The sequence below is a fragment of the Leptopilina heterotoma genome, unplaced genomic scaffold, assembly GCF_015476425.1.
Source record: "Leptopilina heterotoma isolate Lh14 unplaced genomic scaffold, ASM1547642v1 Lhet_24, whole genome shotgun sequence".
NCBI lineage: Eukaryota > Metazoa > Arthropoda > Insecta > Hymenoptera > Figitidae > Leptopilina > Leptopilina heterotoma.
Window position 1 is genome coordinate 3,121,949 of NW_025110956.1, and position 12,122 is coordinate 3,134,070.

General features: G+C 28.1%; 2 protein-coding genes across 2 annotated transcripts in view; one reads left to right on the forward strand and one right to left on the reverse strand.

Annotated features, from left to right (window-relative positions):
- Nucleotides 1–137: 137 nt before the first annotated feature.
- LOC122502971 (T-cell immunomodulatory protein) lies at nt 138–8,807 on the reverse strand. Its single transcript, XM_043613338.1, has 3 exons — nt 8,285–8,807; nt 645–2,182; nt 138–457 (listed from the first exon to the last, which is right to left on the reverse strand). Exons 2-3 carry the CDS (start codon nt 2,160–2,162, stop codon nt 194–196), a joined length of 1,782 nt encoding a protein of 593 aa, XP_043469273.1. The 5' UTR covers nt 2,163–2,182; nt 8,285–8,807; the 3' UTR covers nt 138–193.
- A 2,214-nt stretch (nt 8,808–11,021) lies between these two features.
- LOC122502973 (cyclin-dependent-like kinase 5) overlaps nt 11,022–12,122 on the forward strand; it is a 37,633-nt gene continuing 36,532 nt past the window's right edge. Inside the window, exon 1 of the mRNA XM_043613341.1 lies at nt 11,022–11,188. Within this exon, the coding sequence (XP_043469276.1) occupies nt 11,152–11,188 (37 nt within the window). The 5' untranslated portion in view covers nt 11,022–11,151. The remainder of the gene's footprint in view (nt 11,189–12,122) is intronic.

A 12,122-nucleotide genomic window follows, 5' to 3' on the forward strand; every position in this document is an offset into this window, starting at 1 on the left:
CTGAGTTTCACGCGTATGCACAAATGCCCTTCTACGATCCGGCGGTTCAATTGGTTACTCGGAGGGTATTTTAGCCTGACACTTAAGAGGTGAACATCTATTAATGTATACTTGTTGCAATTATGAATATAACTGAATTATAAATTTATTATTGTTTTATTAAATAAATTATTTACAACTTAACATTAAATATTTACATAGCATCAAAATGAAATCTATGTGCCTCTTGAAGTTTTTCAATTTTATCTTCTCGCCTTTCCTTCCAATACAGAATAAGAATAATTGCTGTTATTAAACCGCAAGTTCCCGTAAGTGCTACAGCACTCAACTGAATTAGTTTGCTGGGCGTTACGAATAGCTGTGCTTTCCATCTATTTGGTTCGGAAATCGGGTTAGGAATCACAACCATTTGAGAATTAGGAATTATTTGTGGCCATTCCTTATACTCTCCATTTACCTGAAATTATAAAGAAGATTAGTTTTTAAAATATTATATTAATTTATAATTTTCTTTAGCACATATAGAGTTAGCTAGATCAGTTGTTGTCGTCGGATGGCGATGAGTCAGAACTTAGGAAGTTTTAGTGGAAGGAATTTGGAGCTTATTTTAAAATTAGAAATATGTAGATTGTAGTCACACTTACGCCAATTATAAGAGAATCCACAAAGTTCGGAGTTCTTCCTAAGCCAAAGGTAGTGTACGGTAAATTTAATGAGTGATATGCACTCTGTGGCAACTGCGCAGCTATCCCATTTCGTGGACTTCCATCTTGGGTTGTTGTCTTGTACGCAATCGATGGACCAGGTAAATTAGTTCCATAAGTCCTCTTCTTTTTGCCTAGCGTACCAGGTGAAATCGGATACATACTGTTTGTAAGACCAGTGAGAACCATTACTTTAACAAAGTTGGCATCGTAATCGATACTATTTTTAAAAGCAGCCGTGCGATATTCTTTTTTGGCATTATCATTCGTTACGAGAATCACATCCAGAAAGCCGTCTTGGTAAAAATCATAAAACACAGCCATAACGCTGTTATTGTAAAATGGACTCAATGCATTCCACTGAACTTCAAAGGTTCGTTTAAATTTACCACACTTGCTGCAGTGGACATTCAGTAATAAAAATGCTCTGTTCGATTGGGAATTCGAACCCAAAGTAGCAAGTAAATCCGGATAACCGTCCATATTGAAATCTCCACCGCGAAGAGTTATTGTTTCCGTATACATACCACTCTTTTCAGGAACAAAGCCCCACACATTATTATTGTCGTCTTTAAAATTAATGTGCAAGTCGTACCATTCATCGGAGTATATCATAATAGTACTATTTTTGCAAAGACGATCAAAGCACAATGGTAAGACGAGATCAATTTTTCCCGTTGATTCTGCGTCAAAATACAGAGATTGACCTATATGCCCAGAAAAATGATCTTTTGAAAAATTGTAAGGATAATCTATTTTGTGATCAAAGTGGAAGCCTTCAGATACATTTCCCAACCAAACTTCAAAATTCTTTTTTGTGGTCAAGAGAAGATCGGGAATAAAATCATTATTGATGTCCAGAAATGCATTAGAGTGAGGACTGCTTATTTCAGACAACTTGTTATCCGTATTGCTCATCTCAATAGCTGTGGGCTTGGTTCTGTTCCTGTTAAATGTCCAGAACATTCTCTTGTCATTGGTGTCCACACCAAATAAATCGATTATCATGTCATGATTATAATCAATGGACAAAGGTTGGCCCTTTATTTTTATAGTCGGATTTGTGACATTGCTGCAACTCCATTCACCGTTGCTGCCCCAAAGAATGTATACATTTGTCAGCTGATCATCTTTGTTGAGAGTTGTCACCAGAACATCCATGAATACATCTCCATCGAAATCTCCGGGAACAACGTTTGTAATTTGCTCATCGTGAAAACTGCAAGTAAGGTTTTTCGATATGCGTAAAAGCGGCTCTTGTTCAGCAGCTAGCATAACTTGCACGGTTTTGCCATTATTTCGAATTACAAAGACATCGGTGAGTTCATCGGAATTGAAGTCACCAAATGCAGCTGGCATTCCATCCAATACATTTCCAAAAACAGCAGTAGTGATGTCACTACAATTTATTGATGCCAGAAAAAGTGACAAAATTATCACACAGTTTAAAATCCTCATAGCGAATGTTCTTCATTTACCTGAAAATGTAAATAATGCGAGTTAATGATGAAAATAAATATTTATTTTTAAAATTGTATAAAGGGCAATTCATTTGTTTCTATTTAGGGTAATATTTCACTAATTCAATTTTTCTATAATCAAAGTTTAAAGCTAGGTCCCTGTAAAAGAACTTATTTATTATAAACATTTTTTTGTGTAATCAAAAAAATATTTGTCAAATTTAATTGGTTTCGGTCTGTCTCAAAATGATTAGATACTCAATAAAATGTTCTATTACATTTATTTACAAATTTCTTTAATTGTAAAATTATTCCAAAACAGCAATAACTTCTTTTTTTAATAAATATTTAATCATTATTTCTTTTCCATAGAAATTAAGATTTTCAAAAATTTTAAATTCAAACCTTTTTGAAATTCAACAAGTTATAATAATTAAAGATAACCGAATAATAAGATCATTATTTTGTACTATAAGAATATTTTTACTGTAACTTCTTCCAAATGATTTTCATCATTTCAATTCAATTATTATTTTCTAGAATTTTTAACTAAAATTCTCCTTTAAATCAATTATTTTTAATAATTTAAAAAAAAATTTGTTGAGAATTTTCAAATGCATTTGTTTACAATTCAACTTTACGAAATTTCGATTATTCGGAAATTCTTCAATTAAATATATATTAGAAAATAAAAAGTTCGAATAATTTAAAAAAAATCAATTAAACTTTTTGAAAAAATTAGTTCCATAGAATTTTTAATTCAAATGATGTTTGATGTTTTCAGATGTTCAAAGATTTCAATTTGAAACTTTTATCAAAATTCAATTATTTTTAGAAATTCATGCTATAATGCTTTTAATATTCAATTATTATGTAAAATTTTAACTGAAATTCACTTTAAAATTTTTTTTCTATCAGAAAATTCTACCAGAATTCAATTATTTAAATACAAAAATAAACCTAAATCTTTCTTAAAATTGAATTCTTATAAAGAATTTTATCAAAATTTCTTAAAATAATTGAACATTTTCGAAGAATTTTAATAAAATTTTAAAAAATAATTGCATTTGTCGAGGAATTCATTTAAAATTGTTTTAAAAATAATTAAAATTCTGCGAGAAGTTTTATTATTTATGAAAATAATTGAATTATTGCAAAGAAATTTATAAAAAAAATTTGTAAATTATAGAATTCCTGTGAAATCTTTATTATTTATCAAAATAATAAATTAATGGTTTTCGACGAATTTTATTAAATTTTTTTTTAAACAATTCAATTATTTTAGAAAATTTTATTAAAATAGTAAATATTGAAAATCATTCAGTAGAGGAAAATTTTTCAAAATAATTGAATTTCGGAGAAGAATTTTATCCTTATTAATAAAATCAGATGTCTGTCTGTACATTGCTTAAAACTTCAAAATGTTAACATGATTAGTTATTATGGACATCAGAGATTCCAAAAATGTTCTTAAAAAATTTAATGTATGTATGTATGTATGTATGTATGTATGTATGTATGTATGTATGTATGTATGTATGTTTGTCTGTCACAAAAACTTTGTACCCCAATCACACAAAAACATGTGAATCGATTTAAGTCCAACTTGGTAGGTTATTAGGTATTGACCCAAGGAAGGTTTATAAATTTACAGATTTAAAAAATATTAATTAGAACGGGAGATATTCAATTTTTTCAAAAAATTCAAAAAATCGAAAATTTCAAAATTTTTTATTTTTCATGGATTGCTTTTGAAGTTTATATACTTGAGTATTATATGTTATTTAGTCACATTATAGCATAACTTTGCAAAAAATAAAGTCCTATAACTAATATGTAAGTATAAAAATGTTTTCAAAAAATCGAAAATTTCAAAATTTTACATTTTTTTATGGATTGCTTTTAAACTTTCTATATTTGAGTATTACATGTTATTTGGTCACATTTTAGCATAATTTTTCAAAAAATACTATTCTACAACTAAGATGTAAATATAAAAATATTTTCAAAAACTTGAAAAATGGAAAATTTCCAAATTTCACAATTTTTAATGGATAGCTTTTAAACTTTCTAAAAATGAATATTATATGTTATTTAGTCAGATTTTATCATAATTTTGCAAAAAATACTATCCTACAAGAAATATAAAAAAATTTTCAATATATCAAAAAATCGATACTAATTACTATATGAAGTATAAAGTATAATTCAGTAGTATTTTTGGAGTCTCTGATTAATATTTTGATGTCAAAATAGTGCAATTCAAAATTATTTATCAAATCAATCTAATATTTTCAAGAAGTTCAGAAATATTGAAAATGGAAATTTTTTATGATTAAAATGATTTCGCAGGATGTCAAGAATTGTAAGTCACCTGTGATACAATACAAGCATATTATGCCACTAGGCAAAAACTTACATGTTAAAACGTTTTTTCATTTTAACTCTAGATTTAACTTTAAGAGATGTTTTGAGCAATGTAAAGACAAAAGTTAACACGGTGTCTATTTTTGTTTAACAAAATTCCCTGCTTTGTCCAAACTTTTCACGGTTTATCTCTTTTTTGTCAAATTTAAATTTACTTGATTTTATCCATAAATAAATCTACAAATGGCTATAAAAATTTACTTATTTTATGAAAATACTGTTTCTTAAGTTCATATAAATATAGATTGTATTACTTGCTGTCGTACAGTTTTCTGTTTATACTAATACATTTAACTGGGTATCTACCAAACGGGAAAAACTGTAAAAAGCTGGGAATATGCCGAACCGGGAATTTTCCTATCAAATTAAGAAAAAGTTTCATTATATTAATTCGCTTTTAAAAAATTGCTTTTTACTTCAATTTTTATTGATGTATAATATTTATGAAAACAGACCCGAGTCAAAATTTAAGCCCTACTTTCAGCCTAAAATTTAGGTCTTATGTTAGGTTTTAGCAGTCGTAACGTAGGGTCTACTTGCGATACAATTAGTTCCAATTAGACTCTACTATAACTCCAAAAACTGTATGGAAAATTTAATTTTTTTAATACATTAATTAAAGTACTACAAATTGATAAATATTGTTCTCTGCATTTGAATTGGTTAAAATAACTAATTTGATAACAAAAAGTCAATCACTGATTCAAATAGTAATATTTTCCTACTAAAATAGCTATAATGGTAACTAATTATTATTTTTTTCCGGTCAAATTAAATTCCCTAGCTATTTCCTGATTTTCCAGATTGGTAGAAACTTAAATGTATTGGTAGAAACTAAAACCCGTCGAAGACGGGTACGACAGCTAGTTATTTATAAAGAGAATTTAAGTTTTGTCGAGAACTTCTTAAAATTTTTGAATATAATTGAATTTCTGCGAAGCATTTTATTACTTTTGAAAACAATAAAAAGGCCTGTTTTGTCGATTCTATTTCTTGAGATAATTCCAATTTATTAATTTTAAAGAAAAAATTTTTTTAACACGTCGGACCCTTGCAAAAATTTACTTTCATTTCCGACAATATTTCTTTTATAAACAATAATAAACAGTACCTAATAAAAAACAAAAAAATAGTATAATTATATATCAGATTAAAGAAGATTATACGGAGAAAGAAGAATAATTAATTAAACTTACCCTGAGGAGTGTAAAACTTGAAAAAGATGACACTTCTCAGGTTATTTTACACTCTTATTTGTGATTTAGTTCTTAATTTGTTGATAAAAAAAATCATTGTATTTGTAACTTTTCCAAGTAATTTTTGTAGTTAAATACATCACAGACAAAACAGTCTGAAATTATTCACAACTAAAAGCAAAATAATTGAAAAATGTGTTTTTTAATTGAAATTTTAATTATTTTTAAGTTTAAAAATTGATTGAGCTAGTTTTAGGATTTAAAATCACGTTCTCAAGTCTAAAATTCAGTCAAAACTAGTTGTAATGTAAGACAAATCTCATTTAAATTATAAAATGAATATATCTGTAAAATTCTTTAAGTTTTCCAATGAACTTTTGCTCTATTTTTAAGGTTTTACTGTAAAAATCACAACATTTCTGTAAATTTACTACTTTTATGTGTTATAACAGCAAAAACTGTAAATCTGCCCTTTTCATGCAGATATCCATGAATATTTAAGTATTAGAATAATTCCATTATATTTCGACTAAAGGCGTTGCCGACTAATTTTAATTATTATAATATTTTGCAGGAATGATTTTAAAGATATTATTATTATTACTGAACAAAAAGAATTTTTTAAATATTCTTAATATTTATTGTAAAATAAGCATCTAAAGTATATGAGGTATAAAAAATATTGTCACTTTTTCATCTATTAGGAAATATTAATATAAAGAAATCACATAATTTACTATGAAAATGTAAAAAAATTATTGGAATTTATTAAGACTTACTTAATTTATTATTATAAATAGATAATATTGACAGAAACAATTAATTATAAGAAATATTAAAATATAGGTATTATTATTTAAGTTAAAATTGGCACTTTGCTTATTTTCACGATTTTTAAATGTAAATAATTTTCTTGGATAAAAATGAAACTTGTTATATTTGGTTAGATTATATTCAATTTAATAATTACTTTTTCTCACATTTAGTGAATGAAATTTGCAAAATTAGGTCATTTGCCAGGTGAACTTTAAAATAATTTTTTATTTAATATTTCATATTATTAATTGTTTCTATCTATTTATAATATGTAATAAACTAACTCCTTAATAAACTCTAATAATTTTTTTACATTTCCATTGTAAATTATGTATTTTCGTTTAATATTTTCTAATAAATGAAAAAGTGACAGTTTTTACGACCTCATATACTTTAGATGCTTATTTTACAATAAATATTAAGAATATTTAAAAAATTCTTTTTGTTCAGTAATAATAATAATATCATTAAAATCATTCTTGCAAAATATTATAATATTTTAAAATTAGTCGGCAACGACTTTAGTCGAAATATAATGGAATGACACATTAATATATTTCAAGACCAATTAAAATTTTCAATGTTAATTCAATTTCAAAAATAAAATTAATCAATGTGTTGTAACATTAATTAATTGTAGTTTTTTATCAATAGTTAAAGCCTTAATAGTTTAAAATTTGCATTGAGCAAAATTTGATTAGATTACATAGATTAATTTGGATTGACAAAGTTAAACTTTGTAGTAAATAAGGTAAAAGCACCAATACTTGGACACTTTTAAGATAGAAGCAAATTTAGCAACGATTTTTAAAAAAATAGTATAGTTTTACTTGCCAAACTTTTTATATTTCGTTTGTATTATGATTAAAGAATTCAAATTAAAAAAATTAGTTTAAATTTTTACTTTAGTTAAATATAAATCTAGAAAATAACTAATTGCTTCTTTACCGCAATAGTTGGACATGGCTTTTTAGAGGGTCCAGTTGGTCCAGTAGTTGGACACGATAAGGACCAATAGTTGGACATTATAAGAAAATACGCATGATATTTATTTACATACAATGTTTGCATTTGTATATTAGTTAATATTGTCAGCTATTAAATTTATTAGTTAGTCATTTTATGTTAATTAATTTATTATTTAATTAGATTAAAGCCTGTTAAGTTTTTGTCCAACTACTGGTGCTGCTGGTTTTTGAGGTTATGAAGCAGAAGGTAAACTTGGACACTCATTTTGAGTAGTTCGAGACTTATAATTTTTTTTTGATAAATTTTGTGCTTAGAAATTAAAATATTGAATTATAACCAAGAGAGATCCAAAAGCTAATATTAAAAAACAGCATATATTATTTTTTCATTTACATTGAAAGCAGTTTTAATTCTTTTTGTTACTGTCCATCTATTGGTTCCATTTTTTGCAATGACCAGGTACTGGTGCTTTTACCTTAGTAGGTTTTAATAGATAAGACACTAATAAGAAAAGGAGCAAAAAGCATAAGGTGACATCATCTAATACAAATTTATTTAAAATGTCTTTCTTAAGAATTGAAATTAAAATTTCTGTTTATGAAATTGTATAAAAGTAGAAAAACTATTGTTTCACTTATTCAAAAAATAAGATGTACGAAAAATTACATATTATTTAAAAAAAGGTAAAACTTTAGTATCAGAATTTACTTACGGCAAAGAAAAAATAATAGGTACCGTTTCCTCAACGTAGAAGGAAAAAGTTTATTTCATTTACTTAATCCAGATATTTCTATCTCGTACTTATAAACAGATAAAATTTCTTCAAGTTATTAAAAAGTATTCATTTTTCTGCCTCACATGTCCATTCTTTATATTAGTCACTTCATTAATTTCGTAGTAGCTTTAATAACATTTCCAACGACACAAATATCAATAATTCACAAGTTTATTTTTAAAGTGCACATGAAATGTAATTGATATTGGCAAATATTTTTAAAATGAATACTGTAAAAACAATTAAAAATTGACACAAAGGTAACCTTTAAATTATAAGCATTGACTTTAAAAAAGAAATTCGACTAAATGTTAAATAAATCTTAGTCATATTTTTGTGAATCGATAATTTTGGGATAAAAAATTCGTAGGTACCAATATTATTAATTTTTATTAAATTTATTGCTTATAAAAACGTTCTACGTCTTTTTGACAGTTCTGACAAGTGACATATGTAAATACATAAAGGTCCTGGTACAATTGTAAGTTAGTACAATGGTAGTTCCACAAGGCCAACGCAGAATGAAAACGGTTACGGGAACAGGGCATTTAAAGGAAAAATGACAGAAGCTGTCTGTGTCTTTTTTTTTCTCATGCCCAGAATGGAAAATCTATATTGGAATAAGAGAGACAGACTATATATCTGTCTCTCTTACTCCAATGTAAATTTTCCGCTCTGGAAATTTTTACCGCAATCGTAACCGTAAGCGTAAGAATTGAGTTAGAGAAGGATAAACAATATACCTATCCTTCTTTAACTCATTCTCACGCTTACGCTAAAGGCCAACGCAGATTAGATCTGTAACCGGAACCGCAATCGTAAGCGTAACCGTAAGAATGAGTTAAAGAAGGATAGGTATATTGTTTATCCTTCTCTAGCTCATTCTTACGCTACGGTTACGATTGCGGTTCCGGTTAAAGATTCTATTCTGCGTAGACCTTAATAAAACAATATACCTTCTTCTGTTCAAGAGCGCTATTGTGGACTCAACCTAAGGCTGAAATTATGGCAGTTTTGCATTGCGTTTTGTAACTAGGCGATGAGTGCAAATATGGCAAACATATATCTGCATCTATAGGCCAACGCAGAATAGATCTGTAACCGGAACCGCAATCGTAAGCGTAACCGTAAGAATGAGTTAAAGAAGGATAGGTATATTAATTATCCTTCTCTAACTCATTTTTACGCTTACGGTTACGATAAGAAGGATACGAAAGAAGGATAGGTATATTAATTATCCTTCTCTAACTCATTTTTACGCTTACGGTTACGATTGCGGTTCCGGTTACAGATCTATTCTGCGTTGGCCTTATCTCACACTCATGGCCTAGTTATGTACAAAATTGGGAACCGCAGAGCTGCGTAGGCCCTCTGGTGTCGACCCACTTGCGGTAGTTGTCTTTTCATTTCGTCTCTCTCTAACATATGTAAAAAAAAGAGATAAAAAACCAAGATGTCGGACGCAAGTGGGTACAGAGGTGGGTCAGTTTCACATGATTTCGGATCCCAATGCCAAAGCAGAAGTCCCTAAAGGCCAACGCTGAATGAATACGGATACGGGAACAGAGCATGCGAAAGAAAAGGATACAGACATCTTCTGTCCTTTTCTATTGTATACGGAAGCTTCTACGCGCCACCATGCGGCACTCACTCGTGTTGTGCGGCACGTAGAGAGGAACCGGCCAAATTTAACTAATTTCAAACGAATTTGAATTATCAAAATTTTTCAAAAATCTAAAATTTTATAAAATTTTAAATTAAATTCATTAATAATTAAAATTTTATAAAATTTTTAATTGAAACAGCTTAAAGTTGATTTGGTTATAAAAATTGTAAACGCAAAATTGAATTGATTTTGAAATATTTAAATGAACGGATAACTATTTGTATTTTTTTCATATGTCAAGTTCTCTTCCTCTTTAATTATGATTGGCACACGGAAAAGTTTTCGGGCGAGCTGCGTTCTCCGCGCGTAGAGAAGGTTTCCTAAAAGAGAGAAGGCATATCGCCTTGTAAATGGGTGAGCTTCTCTCTCTACTGGGAACGCTGCTCACCCAGTGTTGGACGAGCTGCGCTGAAAGTCAGTGGTAGATACACGACTGGTAGAGCAGCTCGTCCAATGCTGGCCTGCTGCGCTATCTTTTTGCGACTATTGCTGCACCAAAGTGAAGTTGCGCAGCGTTACTAGAGCAAATAGAGTTGCTCGCCCCAAAACTTTTCCGTGCAGATAAGTATTTGGAAACGACGGCAACAATGTATGAATATCGCACACGGAAATTTTCAAACAACCTATCTCGAACAACATACATATAACATACATATTGAGAATAGACTTTCAGAGTCGCATGCGACATTAAAGGCCAACGCAGAATAGATCTGTAACCGGAACCGCAATCGTAACCGTAAGCGTAAGAATGAGTTAGAGAAGGATAAACAATATACCTATCCTTCTTTAACTCATTCTTACGGTTACGCTTACGATTGCGGTCCGGTTACAGATCTATTCTGCGTTGGCCTTAAAAATTTAATAACTGTTTTAAAAAAGAATATAGATAAATTCAAATTCAAAGTTTCCACCAGGTAATGGCTATATGTACGCACCTTAATGGACAGAACAGTGCCAAAGTGCCAACCTGCCAACGTAAACCTTGTGCATAGAGCTGAAGAAAAGTGAAGTGAATAATGTGTGAAGACCTTTAAGTAGAACAAATCGTCTGCACAACAATAGTGATTATATTTGTAAACAATTCAAAATTTAGTATAAGTTCATTTATACTGTAACTTTGCGTTTTGAAGATTAAAATATGCAAAAATATGAAAAACTAGAAAAAATAGGCGAAGGTATTTTATTAAATTTCATAATTTACTAATATAAGTTTGTTTAGTAGAATCTTTTTAATAGACATAAAGTAATATTGTGTATAATAATAATATATTTATTCATTTATACCAAAAAGCACTTGTTATTTTACTGTTGTTTTTTAAAAATCGTATTATTTTTTCATTCATTCACTTGTTTATTCTGTTGACATCTGTAGTTTATCTTATTTAAGTGTGCTATTTCCATTTATAAGTTAGATATGACAGATATGATAGTTTGCGGTTCAGTGATTATGTTGTGTGTTTACTTTTTCAATCAATGTTATGAAAGGTTAACGATAGTTTTTAATATTTTAGAACGTATTTGTTTACAAGTATAATCATATTGACGAATTGAATTAAATAGTATTTTAGTAAATGTAAATATTTTCTTGTAGAATAAAATTAATTTCTTTAATAATAACAATTTTTTAATCATTTCTATTATTTTCTTTTAGCTTGTAGCTCTTAAAATCTGAGACTTAATTATATAATATTTTTAAAAAAATGATTTTTAAGGAAGAATTTTTAAAAATCCTCAGAAAAATTTTTATTTTGAACTCTTTTCAAAATTTTTTTTTATTTTGAATATTGAAGTTAATATATGTGACGCTCCACGAGAAAAGGGACCTTATTTACTCTTGTCATAAGGTCTCTTTTCTCGTTGAGCGTCACATATAATAAAATCTTATTCTTTGCATCCAGACGAATCGATTAATCTACAAAAAGTATAAATTGTATTAAAATTTAGGAATTAAAGATTAAGCTGAAGTTACCAATATTGATTCAACGAAAAATTAAAAAAATATTTTTCTCTAAATAGTTCAGAATACAAATTATTCTGAATAAAATTTGTTTATTTTTAACCCTAGTAAACACTCCAAACCCCAAAATAAAAAGAAAGGTGGGAAAGTAG